The sequence below is a fragment of the Pterocles gutturalis genome, unplaced genomic scaffold (assembly GCF_000699245.1).
Source record: "Pterocles gutturalis isolate BGI_N339 unplaced genomic scaffold, ASM69924v1 scaffold1939, whole genome shotgun sequence".
Taxonomy (NCBI): domain Eukaryota; kingdom Metazoa; phylum Chordata; class Aves; order Pterocliformes; family Pteroclidae; genus Pterocles; species Pterocles gutturalis.
The window spans coordinates 41,007-60,423 of NW_010135378.1; the positions used below are offsets into that span (position 1 = coordinate 41,007).

At 41.0% G+C, this 19,417-nt stretch overlaps 1 protein-coding gene across 1 annotated transcript in view; it reads right to left on the minus strand.

Annotated features, from left to right (window-relative positions):
* The window catches only part of MNAT1 (MNAT CDK-activating kinase assembly factor 1), a gene marked incomplete at its 5' end in the record, with an annotated part of 83,405 nt that overhangs the window by 31,820 nt on the left and 32,168 nt on the right, over positions 1 to 19,417 (minus strand). Inside the window, one exon of the mRNA XM_010081853.1 lies at positions 3,909 to 4,030. Within this exon, the coding sequence (XP_010080155.1) occupies positions 3,909 to 4,030 (122 nt within the window). The remainder of the gene's footprint in view (positions 1 to 3,908; positions 4,031 to 19,417) is intronic.

The following is a 19,417-nucleotide window of genomic DNA, read 5'->3' on the forward strand; positions in this document are numbered from 1 at the left end:
TAGTTTGTGTATGGCTCTTCCACAGCTGTAAATACTTGATGGGAGAATGCTGTGTGGCCACTCTTGCTAGCTGTACATACATAAAATTAATGCCAAGAATGTCTTTACATTTTTCAGGACCTCAAACAAACATCATTTTGATCCTTGAGATTTTTTTTGGTTTTTTGTTGGTTTTTTTTTTTAAATCAAAAGTACATAACAAACATACATTTTTAAAGCAATCTAATTTCCATCCCCATCCTGTTTTGGTCATTCACTACTTGGCATGTCAGAGTTTGTTATATTTTTCATTTCTTTTGTTTTGCAGTAAGAAAAGTCCAGACCTCCAACCACACAAATTCAGTGTGCTCAGCTAAAACATTAGAAGAAAAAAAAAAAAAAAAAGACAAACCTTTTTTACCCCTCTAAGAAAACCTCAAAGTAAAGTAATGGCAGTGAGTTCCTGAGCATCCAGGCACTCATGCTCGCTCTCTCAACCACATGCCTCCTCTACCCAAAAGCCACAGTAGGTCACACAGCCTTGCACTGACTTGGGCAGTTCAACAGATTTGGACTGCTTTGAACCAAAAGATGATACCCCCACTTTACTCAAACTCCACCAACGCAACAGTTTCTGGTGACCATGGAAGTACTAGTAGGACCTTTGATAAGACAGGGCTCTCCAAACATGACTCCCATCAGCAGTGAGTCCCCAAGACCCCGCTTTTCTCCAAGGACATCACCAGAGGTTTGGAACTACACGTCTTCTCCCCTACTTCCTTCCAAGTCACATTTCCATTTGATAGCCAAGACAGACATGAGGTGGCCTCACAGGCTGAACACCCAAAGTGACCTCTGCCACCTACCTGGCATGTTCAGTGTGTATTCATGGGACTACCAGCCCCTGAGACTCCCTTCTAGGAACCCCATGGACGTGTAGTCAAGGGAATGACTATCAGAGGCTGGCTGTGAGGAAGCTTCACTCCCTCTGCCAGAAGGTTAAATACTGTCTACAAGTTCGTGAAGTACACATTGCTCCCAAAAAGCCACGTAGTTCAGGATTATTGCCTATATTTCATTACTTCCAGAAAATTTTCCTCCATTATAAAAAATTGAGGCAGCCCCCCTGTAGGACACAAACCCCTACACATTATACCAATCATTTGTGCTGAAGGAAAGAAAGAAAGAAAAAAAAAAAGCTATTTCTTCATTATTCTCAGACTTCCAACACAATAGCAAAATTGCATCATAAGGATGTCAATGCTTTTCTGCAGTACACAGAAAAAAGAAAATTTACAGCCCCAAGAGAAACTGAAAACAAATTTCTAAAAAACAGTCTGAACATAAATTTCCTTTTTTGCAAAACATGCAAAATCCATATAGAAGAGAAGTGGGAGGATGCAGAATCAAGTTCATGGGACGACATGCAATGTTTTTTGTAAATGAGCTAATAATAATGAGCTAATAATACAAGTCATCTCAAAAAGCAATTTTTTTTTAATTATAAAAGATCCCTTACAAATGTTCTAAATGATCCCTTAAGGCTTTACCCTTTTTCTTGCTCTTTGCTAGAAACCTTCTTGCCAGCTGTCTCCTTCATTACAGCAGCTTACCAAGAAAGAAAAGCAACACAGATGCTGAAACCTAAAGTGAGCATTGCAGGAGGTAAGAGGTTAAGATGTGAATATTCAAAAGGCCATTCTGAGTGTTTTGAAGATAATAAACTGTATCTTTTTTAAAAAAGTCAATAAATTATTCTACCAGAAGTGAATTCAAAGTCTCCAGGTTGGCAGCGTCTTTGCAATAATTCTGGCACCAGGAACTCAGATTATAACAGCCTGTACATTTAAGGGAACTATTGACCAGCACTAAATAGCCAGACTGCAAAATTATTAACAAGAACATGAAAAGAGGGAGGAAAAAAATTATATAAATTTACATATAACCTGTCCTTATATGAGTCCAAATGAGGAAGAAACTAAAAATCTTTAGCAGGAGTGGGTAACATTGCGCCTAAGCTCTTCTGCCTCACCCAGTCAGCTGTGTGCAGCTGCCTGAAAAAACCCAAAGGAAGAACGGAGGCACATTAGTTAAGCATTCATCATCAACAGGAAATATGCTTGAGTTCATATAAACACAGAAACACAAATATATAAACCAAGAGCTTTGCGTGGTTTAAGGTATTTCAGACACCCCACAGAATAGGGTTAGAGTTGTACCGGCTGGGAAGGCACAGCACCAATATATTTGTTTTGGAATTGCCAACAGCCTCAGGAGAACTCTTCTGGTGGGCACCACCAACCCACCCACGCGCCTCCCCTTGCTGTTACAGCCACCCAGCAACCCCGCTGCTCCTAACTCCTTCAGCACCTCCAGAGCCCAGCTGAACCATCCTGGACGTTCATGCTCCGAGGAGTAGAATGACACGTGCATCAAAGTGTCTCCAAGAAAAGACTGCAATCATTGTTTGCAAACCCTGTCCCAAACACGCTCGCGCACAGGCATTGCAACGCAACTGCAGTATTTGAAGGATTTTGTTTTGCAACGTGTTGGGATGCCTTTAAAGCAGTGTCACGAGTGGTTAGATGGGCTGGATGGTTCCTGCTGGATCTGGACACCAGTACTCACCTTGTGGGGGCACATGCGAAGGGACGGGGACTGGGAGTCCTCCCTACACACAACATCTTTTTTTTTTCCCCAAACATTTTAGTTTGCTATGAGGCTCAGGGCTGAGAGGGCCCCCAAGCTTCCCTCACACTGGAGGTCCCTCACAGCTGTGCTCCTTCCAAACAGGTGGCGAAGGCTGAATCTGGCTCTGCCCAAGCTTAAACTGCTAATTAACATTTGGTCTCAGAAGCTTGATATCAGATAATAAAAATTACAGGTATCAGGAGGACACAAAAACAATAAAAATGGAGACAACTTCAATTCCAGACATCCTTGAGTTTTCTGAAGCACCATTAGGCTGCTTATTTCCTTACAGAAGTCCATCTACCTCTACTGTTTTCTGGATGAGATACAATTTCTCCTGTGCCAGTGAACTCTATGGGATTCCTGTTTGGATTTCAGCGGTCTCTGAAACTGCATACTAAATTGTCTCAACTTTGTTCAGTACTTTGTGCTTTCAGTTTTCCCATATCGCACAGCCAAACACAAACTGTTATTTTTTAAACTCTTTCTTGCCTTGCCAGTCTGCACATTCATTCTGCCACGTAGTTTTTCCAGGCACTGTAAGTGCTGTTGACCTTCAAAGTTAGGCCATGACAAGTTGGGTGACACTTGCTATCCCAGTAGCTACACATTTTCAGGCAGTGTTTCAGCTATGAACGCTTCTCTAGAGAGCAGACACGTCACTTTTGGACTTCCCAGCCTCCATTACCCAGGCACAGCAGGCTCCCAAACTCCCTTCCAAACATGGCTGCACACCACGATGCCGCCAAGCTGCTGGACCAGCCCTGCATTATATTTTTTTTCACAAAGTTAAGCTTTGTGCTTCATTTCTCACAAACGCAGTTTGACTGTAGACAGCAGTCGACAAGTAAATCTACCCTTTTCCATGGCAAACAGCCCAACTTTAATATTTTTACTGGCTTACAGCTGGGTAAATTAAGCCCCAGATTTTTATTTATTTATTTTTTAATACCGTGCAACTGAAAATGAACAGCTACTTCACTACAACTGCCAAGGACAACCTTAAAAACACTAATGCAATCCAGTCCAGCTCTCAATAGATCTATAAAGGCTAGAGAACCAAAAATTTCAGCTTATCCACCCAAACAAAATGTTGGTTGGGCAGGAAGTCTAATATTTCGTTAAGATCCTTAAAAAAAAAAAAAAAATTAAAACCCTACATGCTGGCAAAGTGAAGATGGTAAAAGTCCCAGCTAAAATACCATGAAATGGGAATTAAAACTTGCAGCGTTACTTACCCCAGCCTTCCCAGCATTTCAAGCTCTGGAACTTGTGGTCCATATGTCTCCACTTGCAGAGGCTGATACTCATACAAAGCTTCCTCTACCATTTGAATCGGAGCTAATGAAATATGCTGACCCTGTTAAAAAAAAAAAAAAAAAAAAAAGTAAAAAATTTCTACATAGCAGGTCAAGGTTTTGTTTTGACTTTTTAAAAATGCAATGCAGGAACAAGTTTTTAGCATTAAGCTGGTCTGGACAAAGACCATCCCATTAAAAACATATTGTCTATTATGCAACTAGTTTTTTAATGTTTTAAATTTTTCACTGAGGTCTAGTGTTTCAAAGCAACGTTTCATCAGCTATAACCGTTTGGACAAGGTAGGAAGGAAAGGGGAAAGTTTTATTGACGGCAGGTTTACCGTCAGAGAGTGCAGTTGCTTCCAGTGTCACTAGTAAAATTATTATTAGGTAAAAATTTCGTTTATCAGAAGTAATATTAAACAAATGTCTCCGAGCAACCCTATCTGATTCTGTAATCAATGATTTCCTGAAAGCCCTAATTAGAAAGGGAAGCCGCTTTCATTTCTCTCTGCAGGCTTTGTAATATCCCATATCTAATGGCTCTCAAGATAGACTTTTACAGCGCAATACAATTAATTCATTCAGCAAATTCCCATTTGTTTCATAACTAAAAATATCGAAACACACAAACATAAGGCTTCCATTCCAGATGGTACTTTTGCAAGCCCTTCAGACCACTGAGAAACAGCTAGACAGTTTTCCTTCCCCTCCAAGTCCCTATCACTCTGAGCTCTCACAAAACAGGAGACTTGTGGCTGGAAAGGAGGGGTCAGGAGGATATGAGATAGAGCCAAAGTTAACAGATGTTGCTGCGTGACATTCTACACTGATTTGTTGATCTTTCACACAGTTTCAATTTTCTACTGTATTCTATGGTGCTCACAAAAATTAGCAGCAGCAGCAAAAAACCTGAGTGCTATGAGCTCCCCCAAAACAGCCTGGCTTCCCCTGTAGAAATTGAGCTTCACATCTGCAAAACACAGGAATTTAGGAAACTAGTAGTATTGTTTTTGTAGACACTTTGTCTGCAAGAGGAGATCGGAAGCTTTCCACAGTGTAATGCCGTGTATAACCCTGGCTCCCACCGGTGATCGCTTACTGAGCTTCACTTCCCTGGGGCCACTCGTGTAAGCATCTGCTCCCTCGAGTGGAGACTAAAGGCTCCTCATGTGGGACATTGGGTTAAAATTATCTAAAGAAAAAAAGTCAGTACAAAGGGAAAGCTGTTAATTAGATTTGTGGTTGAGGACACTGACCTTTCTGAATTGGGAGCATAGATATTTTTGTTTAGAGAGTTGCAGAGAACAGCTAAGAAAACTGAAGACGTAAGTCCTTGAGAAGTACTATCGTGGGTCTGTGCTGATCTCTATGGAAATACATCAGCAGCTCAGGTTTTCCACTGAAACAGGTCTGTGTGTGTGAAGAGAACAGATATTACTAGCCTTTTTCTACACTGCCCAGAAACCTGGAGGGGCTGCTTCTAACAATTTTACGGTGACAGTCTCCTGAAGGTGAAACATGGTGAAGAAAGTTCTCAAGTCAGCCATGAGTTACTCCAGCTTTCATGGTTAGGATACTGTTATTTCTGTGACACAAACTATTGCTGGAATATTAAAAGCAGGCAACCACATATTTAATAAAAAAGTAGGAAAATAAAGGTTAAAAATTAAGCTTTAATCGTACTTCATTATATTTTAAGACACAAATGTAGTGTTTTTATATTGTAAATTGACAACTTCTAGCAATCTATTCAAGTTCATGAAAATATTATACTTTGTAATTACATTTATGTGGGCATATTACACCCATTGTAAGAGATTAATGCTCAAATAAGACTTTTAGATTTAAATTTTTAACAATATCTTTGTCTCTAACCAAACCAAAGGAAAAGACATACCAACATTTTACGTGCATACACACTCATCTGGTGAGTGAAAAGTCTTTTCAAATCCAGAGCAACTTTGTTCCAGCCATAGAAAAGAAAATTCAGTTTCAGGAAAAGATCAAAACCATGATAAATATTTTGGGAAACTACTTGTGTGTGGAAAAAGGGAGCAGCTCAGATTGCAGGAGCCACATCTCTGGAGGGCACCACCAGAACAGCTGCTCGCTGTTAGCAGAGTTGCCACTGCTGCATTCCTGACACTTTTTCAACGAGAGTGACTTCTGTCGACATCGGCCAAGAGACACGGGAAGGTTCCTGACAAATGGACTGGGCTCATCACAAGCCCCTTTCCCCATGACCATTTATGCTGCTACCAGATGTCCATCTCTGGGAACCCCTGGGAGGACAGCATGAAAATGTTTCGTCTTCCTCTCTTTGTGGGGTTCCCAAGGTGCCAGAGGTCAGAAGGGATAACGATGGTCATTTACTCTCAGATGACCAACCCATTACCGTAAAGGAGCTGGGTATGAATGGTGGGGAGGCTGACTGGTCAGCACGCCACCTGTATGGTGGGTACAGCCTATGTGTCATGGGGAAGCCACCAAGCCATGCCAGGACCCTTCTGTGAGGCGTAGTATTGCAAAAACAGCGCACTGTGGTGGCCTGGAGGGCAGAGGCAGAACATCAGATGAGGAGCAGCATACAGAAGTTGTCCATCCTTGAGCTAGTCTGACCTGTGTTCCTGTACAAAGCCCAAGGACTGGCAGTTCAGCCAAAGCACCTTCTTCTGAACAGCATCCAATCTAGACTTAAAGATTTCAGCTCATAAAGGTCCAGGCACATCCGCTAGGTTGATTTGTTCCAATAGTTAATTATCTTCATCATTAAATTTTGGCAGCTCATTTCTGGTTCATCAAGATCAGTTTCAAAGCACTGGCTCTCTCCTACATCTTTCTCACCAATATCCTGGGCCAAGGTGCAAGCTCTAGGAACCAGTAGGTACTTTTGCATGGCAAAACGAGCACATTGGTTTCTGCCCAGCCCACAGATCTGCACCTCGAGGAGACTGTGCAGCTGTATGACACAGCTCATTTGTTTTGTTTCCCAAAATCACAACTTTAGCTGATGGGCTTTGGCAACACGGATTACATTCCGCTTAGCAACAGGGGAAAGGGAAAAAAAAAAGAAAAAAAAAAAAACATGATCGGCTGTTGTTCCTGCCCTGTAGCTGTCTGACCTTTACCTAAAGGCTTTTTCCTATAAACTGTATTCTCGTCTGCCTTGATTTGGGAAAGGGATAGATGGAAGCATAAGCTACAACATACATTCCCACCTGGAAGGGGCTGAAGCCTGGTCAAGCCCTGCAACCACACCAGCTCTGGAGATGTTTTGGATATGAACAGGCTGTATCTACACCATCAGCTCCTTGCAATGTAAGTACAGCGGCATGGCCATGCAGGGTCCTGAGCTCACGGGCTTTGAAATTGGTTAGCCCTGCGCAGATTACACTGCGGTTACAACACTGGGTATGGCAGGGATCAGTGCTAAAAGGCTGGGATAGAAACCTACGAAAACTCACCAGTGAAAAGTGTTGCCTTTCCTATATCCACTGATGTTGGATAAGGTGCATTTACAAAAAAAAAAAAATCTTGGAAGTTAAAAGACTCAATTTGACAAATGTTATCTCAGTTAAAAGCCATTTGGCCAGCAGCATCTCAGCTATGTCTCTCTGACCTGAGTGGTCCCTGGCCATTTCCCAAAAGACTGGTATGAAAGGGAAATTGTTGTGTAACTTCAGAGACATCCCAAAAGAGACAATCACTGTAGCTTAGGACTTACACAGCACTTTTACAAATCCAAATACCACTTCACGTCTATGAGGTAAGATTTTTAAATGTCCTGTATTCCACCTAGACAGCCAGCCTCACCTCCTTCCAGCGATGGGAGGCATTTATCAGCATGCTAAAACCAAAATGAAAGCAGTGGCTCCAAGATCTTGCTTTTGCATTGCTTTCTCCTGACAAACCCAGGATCTGATGCTGTGGTCATGGGTTAGCATTTCTAATTCCCCTTGGATGCTGTAATGTTTGTGTAAAAGAAGCTGACAGTATCCAAATGGAGATAGAAAAGGCTTCCAAGAACACAGACAACAGATTTTCCCTCCTCCTCTCCCTCCCACCCCTATCTTCGTGGCACACACATTTTTTTCTCTGGGATTATTTTAGGCACCATAGCTGTCTATTACAGCTTGGAATGTACGGAACCACAAAACACACTGCTAATTAGAAGGCATTTGCTTATCCTTATGACTTTGTTTATGTAAAAGACTGCACAGCAATGGATTTGTGAGCAACTGACTTTCCATTCATGTACTGTATGGTTTTAGATGAGAGAACTACAGGATTAAATTGGGAGGGGAGTTTAAATAATGTCTTTGCATTACAAATAAATCTGAGTGGGTGATTTACTTTTCACTAGCCTAGATATACTGTTCCAGACATCTATCAGTTTAAATAATAAGAAACAAAAGCAGTAGCTAGTTTTTGTTTCAGACTGTGATACAACATGGCATCGAGGAAAAAAAAGCCATGGATGATATACAGAGAAAAACTGCCCTCACAGTGCCAAGGAGCTTATTTTACACAAAAAACTATGTCCCTTTAGGAAAAGTCACAGCTATTAGAACATCAAAATTATAGTGTATCAGTGCACCCCTCACACGGGTTTGGGGAGGGACTCTTGGCAAATGTCAGGTATCTCAGTGTTTGCCTTCTGTCAGAAAGAGGTTATTGTAGTACACAGAGTCCAGAAATATTAAATCAAGGTGCAGCATTCACACTTCTTCCCACCTTGTCATCTCTCCATTTCCCTGTCTCCAAAATGACATTGCCTTCCTTCATCTCCCTCCCTCAGCAGCAAGAAGAAATAACAACTGACAGTCTTCTCAGAAACCTCTCAAGTGCCAAGGAAGAGGAGAAAGGAGACTGACACCAAAAATGCATTAGTAGGGGAAAGAGGAGGAACAGCTATGCCACAAAAACATCCCCAGGCAAGAGACAGATGCCAGAGATTGGGGTCATTAAAACTTGTCCAGACAAAGCATGTTTCTGTACTAAAGCGGCTGGACTAGATGCTGTAGCCAATCTTTTTGCTTTTTTAATTTCTCTCTGCTTAGGAACTTACTTGGGTCTGCTGTCACCACAATACCAGAACACAGCACATGCCAGATAACAGAAACAGTAATATTTACATGCTAAATCTCATTAAGTCAGTCTGCAGCAATGTTATTTTTATTTAACTCCTTCCACCATCAGTTTGCCCTCCCCAGCCTGGCGCAAGGAGCCCGTGGCTAGCTGAAAAGAAACCAAGTACTGCAGGATGCCAGGGCATGACACTGCTAAAACACATCCTGAGCATCACTTCGATTGTATACGGCACAACAGAAAGATTAACAAAGACCCTTTCTGACACACTGTCATTTAAGTGTGTAATTATCCAAATGCTTTCAAGTAAATGTGAAAACAATACTATAAATTCCTTGAATTTTTCACCGTAAGCAGTCTTATAATACCATCTTACCGGTAAGCTCACAACAAAATTCAGGTTTTGGAAAGATTTCACACTAACAGAATTTCTTACAGAACAATATTAATTCAAATATCTTACGCAATGCAGTTTGAGCCAAAAGCTGAGGGTTTGGGGTTTTTTCAGTTCCCAACCTCCCAATCCACTATTGACAAATCCATGTCAGCAATGCTAATGTGGCTTTCTGATTCTGATTAACTACTGACTCTGACTACAGTAATATTTGGGAAAAGGAGAATGAAACTGATAGATTTGGAGGGTTTAGTTAATATTATTTTAACCTTTACCCTCCCTGTCTTCCACAGCTTTTTTAAATAAACATGAAAAATGTCAAACTAAAATGCGTAATTCCATTCCTTAGCCTAAAATTCCAATGACCGTGAGGCTTTTCCAAAGATTTAAATATCTGAAAACAGCTGCTTTTTCAAACCAACAATAAATCTGAATTTTTAATTAATCATGAAAAGTGCTATGGGTATATCCCGTAGCAAGAGAAGAAATGATCTGACACAGAAACCAACAAAACCAAGTTAAGTTTTCCCACTGATCTCAAAACCAGAATCTGACCACACATGGCAGGACAAGAGATGTAAGACTGACACCCTCCTTCTCTCTGGATGCCTAGGTCTAAAAGATGGGCTTTAAGAATGGCAGAAACACAGCAAGAGCTCAGCTGCACCACAGAAGCTATTAACAAAGACTCTCGCATATATGTGATTTGTCACACGCAGACAGGTACCTGGGAAATGAACCGTGGTGTGACATGAGCTAAATCAAACTATCAGCTCTCCTTGTCTCAGAAATTTTCCTTTGCAACTTTCTGACATACGTAATTATCTGACTAGACTTATCTTTAAGCTCCTGCCAAAAAGCCCCCTTTCTCTAATCTCTCAGAAGAAAGCCTGTGCCCACCTAACATGTCGAAATACAATTCTTCTGGGTCAGCGCCAGTCCCAGGAATTAGTGACTGCTCTCTTCACAGAAAAGCCCGGTGCCCTTTCTTCACATCAATGGATCGCAGCGCCTGTTTGGTACTGCCCTCTCCAGTGCTGGCTGCCGGAGCCCAGTGAGGATTCAGGGGATGGTCTGGATGTTTGCTGCAATGAGTCACTCGCTCGTTTTCAGCAGAGACGCGAGTTCTGGCAGGAACTGCCAAGCTTTCCTCAAAATCTCCAGCACTGTTCAAAGGACAGCCTGGTACAAGACAGCATCATTTTTGGAAACAAAGAATTAAACCACAACATTTTCACGTAACTAATGAGCCCACGGGTCACCCTCCTGGTTTTCAGCACTTGTTTCTCAAACTTGCTCCCAACCCAGTCTCAGCTCCTAAGCAAGTCACTTTTTTGCAGTCCACTGGGCTGTCCAGTGGTCTGTACTGGGTGAGCACCGTGGTCTAGTGGAAGGTGTCCCTGCCCATGACAGGAGGGTTGGGACTAGGTGATCTTATCAGGTCCCTTCCAACCCAAACCATTCCACGAGACACAAGTTCAGCTGCTTCTGCACCTTTCGCTCTGGACTCTGGTTCCCAGGAGCTCTACCCCGTGTGACCCATTTCGGGTAGATCGATGAGCCATACCATGAACTGGCTGCTGTGTGGTATTCGGACACCCTGGGAGCACCAATTGCATTTGCAAACCTCGCTATCAGCTCATGCCTTCTTTTTCCTACCATGGCTTTCACAGAGCTCGACACGGCCCTTCTCAGGGTACAATCGCAGGTTCTTCCCATTTTTCAGAGACAATGTTCCACTACAGGTGACTCAAAGCCGATGTTGTGGTCAGTTTGTTACGCCAGTTCCCAATGTGCTATGTTAGTAATACAGCTCTAAGCCGCTTTGCATATCGTGATGCATAACATTAGGAGAGGGACAGACACACCAGTGGAGGTCAGCTCACAGCAATAGCTGTGCATCGCTCACCAACCAGCGACAATTGTTTGAGTCTTGGTACAGTTGAATCTACCAGGGTTCCTGTTTTGTTACAGCAAAGCTGAGTCTTACACTGATATGATCCCTCCATTATGCAAGAAAATTATTTAGGATTTTCTGAAGAGTGGAACCTGAAAAAATTACCTGCTTTACTGGTAGAACAAAAGTTCATAAAGAACCATACATCGCTGTACTCCACTATCTGCTCCTTCCTGGGACCCTCTAAAGCAACTTCCCCTCCCATCCAAATAGCCACAGCTATACAATATCATTTTTAAGGAATGTAGAGTCTGATGGATGATTCAAAAAGATTGCTTAAAATAACAAATCCGAAAAGAAAACTGACCTCAGTCTGTAGAAGATGAGAAACTGTGTGTGTGAAAGTCAGAGACACATTCCCTCTCCTACTGAGCACACAGCCTAGACCCAGATAAATGTTGATAAAGATGCAGAACATCACATTCAGCGTGGCTTATGTCTGCCTGATAAAGAGAAGAAATGAAGTGAGATTCCTTGAATAGCTAGATTTTAAGGAGGAACTGCTAAAGGTTGATAACTGTCTGGCAAAAGAAAGCGGACAAGTTTTTATAGCATCAGGGACAAGAAAAAGAATAAAATATGAAGAAAAGGACAATAAAGGCAGATGAAAGGAAAAGCATGAATAGAGTAAGAAAAACAGGAAGAGAAAACAGCAGAGAGCGGAGTGAATTATTAGAAACAGGCAAGAAGAGAAAAAGGAAGAATACAGAAAAACTGAAGTCTAAAATAAAAAAAATTAAGAAAGTGTTATCAGACGCAAGCAGTACTAGGTAAGTCTTCACAATATTTGTGGACTACCTTTACTACAAGTTTTAAATGAAAACTGAAAACTTTTAGCAATATATTTAGTAACTACTACTTTTAACTTAAAGTAGAAAGTAGTTTATTTCTAGCCCTTTTTCCTCACGTGCAAAGCTCACAAGTAGACATTAGCTGATTATTCTGGGGACAGGAAAAAGACACACTGCAAACATAACACACAGTTCACGGCACTGCTTCGAAAATGCACATTAATTTTGTCAAACTGAACAGAAAACTCCCTGCACAAGACATACTCTTTTGTCTTTCCAGAGAGGTTTAGTTTCTTTCTGTGCAAGTTTCCATCTATGTTTGAGTGCCTATATCACAATGCTTACATCTGACCCACAGACACTTGACAGCTTTTCAAGCTGTGTATACTTCCAATGGCACCTGAATTTCAGCAGTACTTTGGACAGGATTCACAGAACTTCACAGGATCAGAAACGCTATTTGTAAGCCCTGGCTGATCCCGAGAGCGTTGCAGAAAGAGTCCCTCCACGTACCCAAGACCTACCATGGCCTACTGCATTACTCTGCTTTCAGTGGCTACGGCTTTCTAACTCCTTGAAGCACAATAACCAGAAACATGTAAGGATTTCTTAGCGTGAAGAAAAAGGAATAGTTCCTGCCGTGAAAAATCTACAATCTCACTTAGAGAAAATAGAAGCTGGCAGCAAAACAGCAATACAATCACATGGTAATTTCAGTTAGTCCCAGAAAAATCCCATTTATCTACGTGTAAAGTAAGGGGATGCCTCATCTGTTTTATCTTGTTCACTGGCTCCTTTGTGCACCCTTTGGCTAAAACACTTGTATTCAAATAGAAAAAAAAAAAGCAAGTGTCACCACAGATTATGAAAGAGGAGACTGCTGTGAAAGCAACTGCAGCACAAACATCAGATTTCCAGCAAGTCAGAGAGGCTGCGGAGTATTTCCTGCTATAGGCTTATAACAAGACGGTTTTGCCTTAAAAACAACACTTCCATTGTAGAAAGTAAGATTACTATATGCTCTGGTATAAATACTGGATGAACCCACATCAGCAGAATGTCCTGAAATTTAATAACACACAATACAGGGAAAGAAATCACACAAATGCAGCGTGCTGAAGATCGGGGCTTATACTGCAATCGCATGTCTTAGCTACTTACTGCTTCTTGGGAAACAACCAAGCTGTAACCCAAGAAAAAGGAAGCCCCAAGAACAAGTATTAGGAACATTTGTTAATCAAAGGACTAAACATATAGGAAGGTTTTCATTTCTTTGACTTTCATATATTATTTCCATACAGTAAAATATGTGCTAAGCTCACCCCAGATGATGCAAATGTCTTACCCCAGCTCAGGGCAACTGCTGTCCTGAGAAAAACCAAAATGAGCTGATCATTTGAATTCCCTGTAAATTCATAATATTGGGCCAAATAAAGCAAAGTAGAGCTTACTACACAGTTTAACAAGCCATGCCCAACACCTTTGTGCACTTAAAAACTATAATTTAATTAACTTTACCTGTAAGTTTAGGGGGAGCGTGAGGCAGAAAAAAATAAAACACAAACTCATTTTCTCCTCAACTCTGAAAATAGTTCAGGGTCCAAATCCCTATACAAGAAGTAATAAAAATAGTTTGGTTTCTGGTAGCTATAACAAAAATGAGGGCAAGATTAATTCTTACACTTTTATGGCAAACAATCTAAAGCAGATGTTTGAGAACAAAAGCAAGATGTCCAAGTAGTTAATAAGTGCTTTTCAAAACCAAACACAACAAGACAACTTGCAGCTTTATGTGCTTATATAAAACTCTAAATCATTTCAGTCAGCTTCTACCCTTAGCCCTTCTCTATTCCATGAAGCTTCACAATTACCAGAAATGTTATATTCACATCTAAACCACCACAGATTGGTGTCTCCTGAGCGAAAGCCCATGCAAGTGAGCTTTGCTCATTAGAGAGCTGCTGCTGAATCTGGGCACTCGTGAACAGAAATATGTTTCCACGGTTTGAATATCCAGGATCTCTGGAATAAAATCCCCTTCTTGAAGGGACAGAACGTATTTTAAAGATGTCTAAAAAAAGTTCAGACTGTATTTACATTTCCGCTAGAATGCTGCAGTTTTGAGACAAAGATCAAACTTCACATTGTAAGGTCAAAACGAACATAAGCATTCCTTAGAATCAGACTTCAAACAGATATTTGAAGTTATCCACACTTTCTTGTTTGCAAGTTCAAAGAATCACTGATCATAGAGCAAACTTGAAGATATTAAATCTTTTAAGTACAAATTTCACCAAAGACAATGTGCGCATGCAGGAGAATTGAGTCCTTCCACATTTAATATGGCGAAAGTTTGTGTAAGGTAACCATAAGCACACCCTTTTCAAATGAAACTAGCTTTTATTGTGAACACGAAAGACACCGTGTCAACTTAAAACACCGTTCACTTAGATGTGCTTTCCAAAAGGCCTTAAGCAGGATTATATTGATATAAATAAAGTAAATTAGGCAAGCTTTTGCACTCCAGCTTCCCACACAAACAGGATTTGCCAAGCCTTTTGGGTCTAATCAGCGGTACAATCACACAGGTATATAAGAGACTGACTCAGCGCATGCACACACACTTCTCGACTCACCAGCAAGAGCTGATTTTTGGCTGACCACAGCGAACTGCCTCCTAAGCCGGTCAGCCCAAGTCTCCATCTACCTGGAAGCCATCCATCCAGCAACACTGGGCTACTGTGCATCTGCATCGCAGTTCCACTTCATTACATGAAACACAAACCCGGCGCTACAGGCATCGGGGTAACTGATACCATATCACTGAAGTCAATGGGAGCAAATCAGAAACTCTAGAGTACTTGTTAATAATAACAATAGGTTTTTGTGTTTCATTTCCCAAGTGCTGATAGTTTGGAGGGGTATTTCCCTCTCCCCCCAATTGCTGGACTATAATCACATTGATTTCATCATGCCAAGGCAAGCTGTTCAAGAAACTTTCCCAATACATTTGGTTTAATAATCCAGGGTGGGGTTTTTGGGTTTTGTTTTGAACTGTCTAAGATTTGAAAAGAAAAAGAAGATGAAATTAAGATGTATAACTCTCAGGAAAACTGTATGTTCAGCAAAAGATGGCAAGGCCATATCTAAAAGCTTTAACAAACCACCAAACCTTTTACATCACCAGCAACCTAAATAACTTTGCCCTAGCTCTGGACATAAACTTTTAGCAACTGGTAATATAGCGAGAAAACCATGTTTTCTGCTTTGGTTTCATGTTAATCTTGGGTCACAGTTAAAACACGACACTGCATCAACTCTTCGCCCCCCCGCCGCCTTTCCACAGCCATTGCTGTGTCGGCCGAAACGTTCATTGCTAGGACTGAGCATTGACAGCCGGTGTGTCTAAGAGACCTACAAGGAAAAAAGCCTCGCAGAGCCCAAAAGCAGCTCACCTGACGAAATCACCTCACCCTCAGCCTCAGCTATTCCAGCAGCTATGCCAGTCTCCTCCAGGGCATTAGCAAAAGCTGGGAGCTGCAGTGACTGCTTGCTGCTATTTAGACAAGGAATTTCAGACTCTGTTTAATCTTTCATATCTTAGATTTAGACCAATACTAAGTGGCAACCCTCAAGTACTACAAAGAGCACTCTGTAATTCATACAAGTAGTTGAGTCACAGCAAACCAGCAGCCCAGCCAGGATAATGCATCACTGAACATACCTACATTTGTTTCTGTCAAAGGTTACAGTTTGCTTTTAATTATTCATAATGCTTTGTAATGTACTTGGATGCATATATTATGCATACACACAGCAGATTCAATTAAAAAAAAATAACCAGTCTCAGTAATTAGGGAGCTGATTGCAGTGCTCAAATACTGTGGTTTTAAATTAAATGCTTTCTGTGTGCACTGGTGTTTCTGTTATATACATATACACACAGATATACACACACACACAAATGATCGAAGGGCACAAGTTAAACAGTTTTTAACAAATACTCTCATTGAACATCTTGCAAGACCCTGCAATGCTCCGATCCTGTGCAGATTTACACACGAGATTCATTTCAAGGCACATCAAACTGACAAATCTATTTGCTATCAGGAAATTTTAACATACACTTAACTTGGGGCTTAGACCCAGATTCAGCAACACTGATTCAGCTCAGAAAACCACCCAGCTTTAAGCACACAAAGAGCCTTGCAAGGCCAAAGGAGCAGTCGCATACCGATTACTTTGTCTGGATTGTGGCGTACAAGTCCAGTCCAACAAAGCCAAGCAAGCCTAAACCTGATTGCGTAAACTGAGCCCATCCGCTTCGCTGCAATTACCTATGGCAATAAACACAACGGTCTAGGAAGCAGAGGCTTGCAGAAACAGGTCTCCAGAGAAACAACCAGCACCCTGACGACTTCGATCTCCACTCCTCATCCTTCCGTAGACCTTTCCAATGGCCCAGAAGCGGCTCACAACCAGGCATTAGATGCCAACGTCTGCTGCTGCCTGGTCCACAGATCCACCACGACACATCGATGGGCCCTAGGGACTGAACTGCAATGAGGACAAAGTAGCAGAGCTGAGAGTTAAGCCAAGAGGAGAACGTGCTTGCTTAATTTTAAAGCACATGTTTAAGGGTTTTCTGGGTCAAAGCCAGAGGATCCATATCTTATGATGGCAAGCCCCTCTGCCAGTTTTAGATCAAAATTTTATATCACTATTGCAGTGATAGCATGAACTACTCCAGAAGGACAGACTTTTGCTCAATACTCGGGACACATATAGTAAGATGACTTTTACCAGGCTAGTCAAGTTGCACGGGCCATTTTTGATCAAAATATGCACCAGTATTGGTGTGAGCTTTCTTACCGATTTAAATGGATGCTTGACAATGCCTCTAACTGAAGGTGGGCATCAAGAGACTAATACAATAATATCTAATATAAAGAAGAGATTTTAAGAAGTATACAGGGCTTCCAAGTAATCTCTCAAGAGTAGTTATTACATAAATAATTTTATTATCTGGGCCCCAATCCCATGGCGTACACAAATTGAGAAAATAGCCCCACTAGGGACTACATGTAACGGGGTCCATTACTCATACCAAAGAGATCCAGCATCCTTAGAAAGCTAATCTACAGAGAAAATTTCCAAATTTCTTTAATGTCTTTAAAACTCTAAAAGGAAGGCAGTAAACAACTTCAAATCATGCAAACACACACTCAGGAATCCATATAATTTTAAAATGCAGACCAGAGTTCCAAGAAGTGGCTTACTGCAATAGCCATGGAATTAGTTGTATTTACTTCAGTGTCTTTTTTGAATAAATCATATCTCAGCCTTCGACAGTACACTTGGCATTTGTCTTCTTAGTAAAAAAAAAAAAAGCAAAATACAGCGCAAACCACCATCCTCTGCAAACTGATGTTCAGGGGTGTCACTGTTTATTGATGGGATGCACCTAATCACATCAAAACAATAAAAGAAAACTTGCTTTCTTTCCAAACGCACACCAGATTTCCTTAATCTGTGCATTTACTAAACTGCATAAATAGAAAACTGGTGGTTTGGTGCAATCAGCACAGTGCCATTTAAAGCGTAGCACATCACAGCACTCTTAAGTCTTTTTGGAAATACCTCTGCAGCTCAGCAGCACTAGCTTTCCACCAGTTGCTGCTCCACATGCTATTGCCAATCAGCTGCATTTGCTGTAGTGCATTCCAAAGTTTACTAATTAATCTCTGCACTAAACCCCACTGATGGCCGGTTGCCATTTGAAATGATCATCATCTTTTATTTAAAGACATAGTGACCCTACGGTCAAACTCAAACCTTATTTGTAAAAAAAGGTGTGCCAAATTTCAGGTAATTAAATCCACTTCAATATCAATGAGGGGTTTTTTTAAACTAGACAGAGGCAATCGTTAATGGTTTGAGAGTGTTTATATTAGACACACTAAGTTATTTCAATGTTACTTGTCAGGAATAGAGAAAACTCTCGCCTTTTGACTTAAGAGCTACATTCAGCAGAAGGTACGGGATGCAAACTTCTGGAAAAAGAGACCATTCATTTCTTGCAAAAGAGCATACATGCTTTGAAGTCCCGTGTTTTAACGATTCCAGCTCACTGCTACATTTCATATGAAGTTTTAAATATTGATTTCACCCAGTCCAACCTCTCACGCCATTGTCACAGGCTGCTCTCGTTCAGTGGTGCATACTGGCTCCCTGACCTTCACAATGACCTCTACAAAAGCAGTTGTGCATTTTATTGTGGTGTAAATCCTCACAGACAAGTCGAACCTGTTCTTTTTGGCATCCAGCCCTTTAGATGAATACTCTGCGGAGATTTATTATGAAAGGGGAATGAAGGGGCATTATTGCACAACATTCATCCCTCGCACACAGCTAAGTTCCATCTTTTACAACTTCTGAAGGCTTTTAAATAAACAGAACTTCTTAATTACACAAATCATTCTTGCTTCTCACCAATTTTCTGTAATTAAAATTCACTGTTATTTACGAAAAGGTAGACATGCCCAGAATAAAGCATGTGTGCTAAGGTGTTTTATGTTATTATTAATAAGTAATATTCATACTTCCTCTTACTACACACGAGGGATTAGTGTTTCCTAGCACACCATTCACTTACAACACTCAAGTGTTATTCCACATTGTGGCAACACACACTGCCCTAAAAGGATCCATTAATTATTTTGGTAATGTCATGAAGTTGCTGCAGGATATTAGGCTGTCTCCACAAGAAATACACTCCAATGGTAAAATGATGAATGGTGAAGTTTGCAGCTTTTTAATTAGATTTCAGAAGAGTAAGAAAGTATTTACAATGTTATTTTCCATGGCCTTAGCTTAATACTTTGCATGCCCTTGTGCGCATAATAAAAAAAAAAAATCAAGATTAACTGACTAAAAAAATAAAAGCATAAAAGAATTGCGAAAGCGATAGATTTTAGAAATTCAATGCATGTGCCAAAGTGGTCAGAGTAGTAACCCTATCATTCACACTATCCACATTCCTTTGGGTTTTCTAATTGATCCGTCAGCAAAACATGTCCTGCTAGGGAAGGTGGGGAAACCAAAACAAAAAACTTCCAAAGTTGCATTGATACTCCAATCCAAAAATCATGTTCAAACTGGCTTCATCTGATAGCTGCTTGGTATTAACCGGAAAAGAAGCATTTTGATTGAA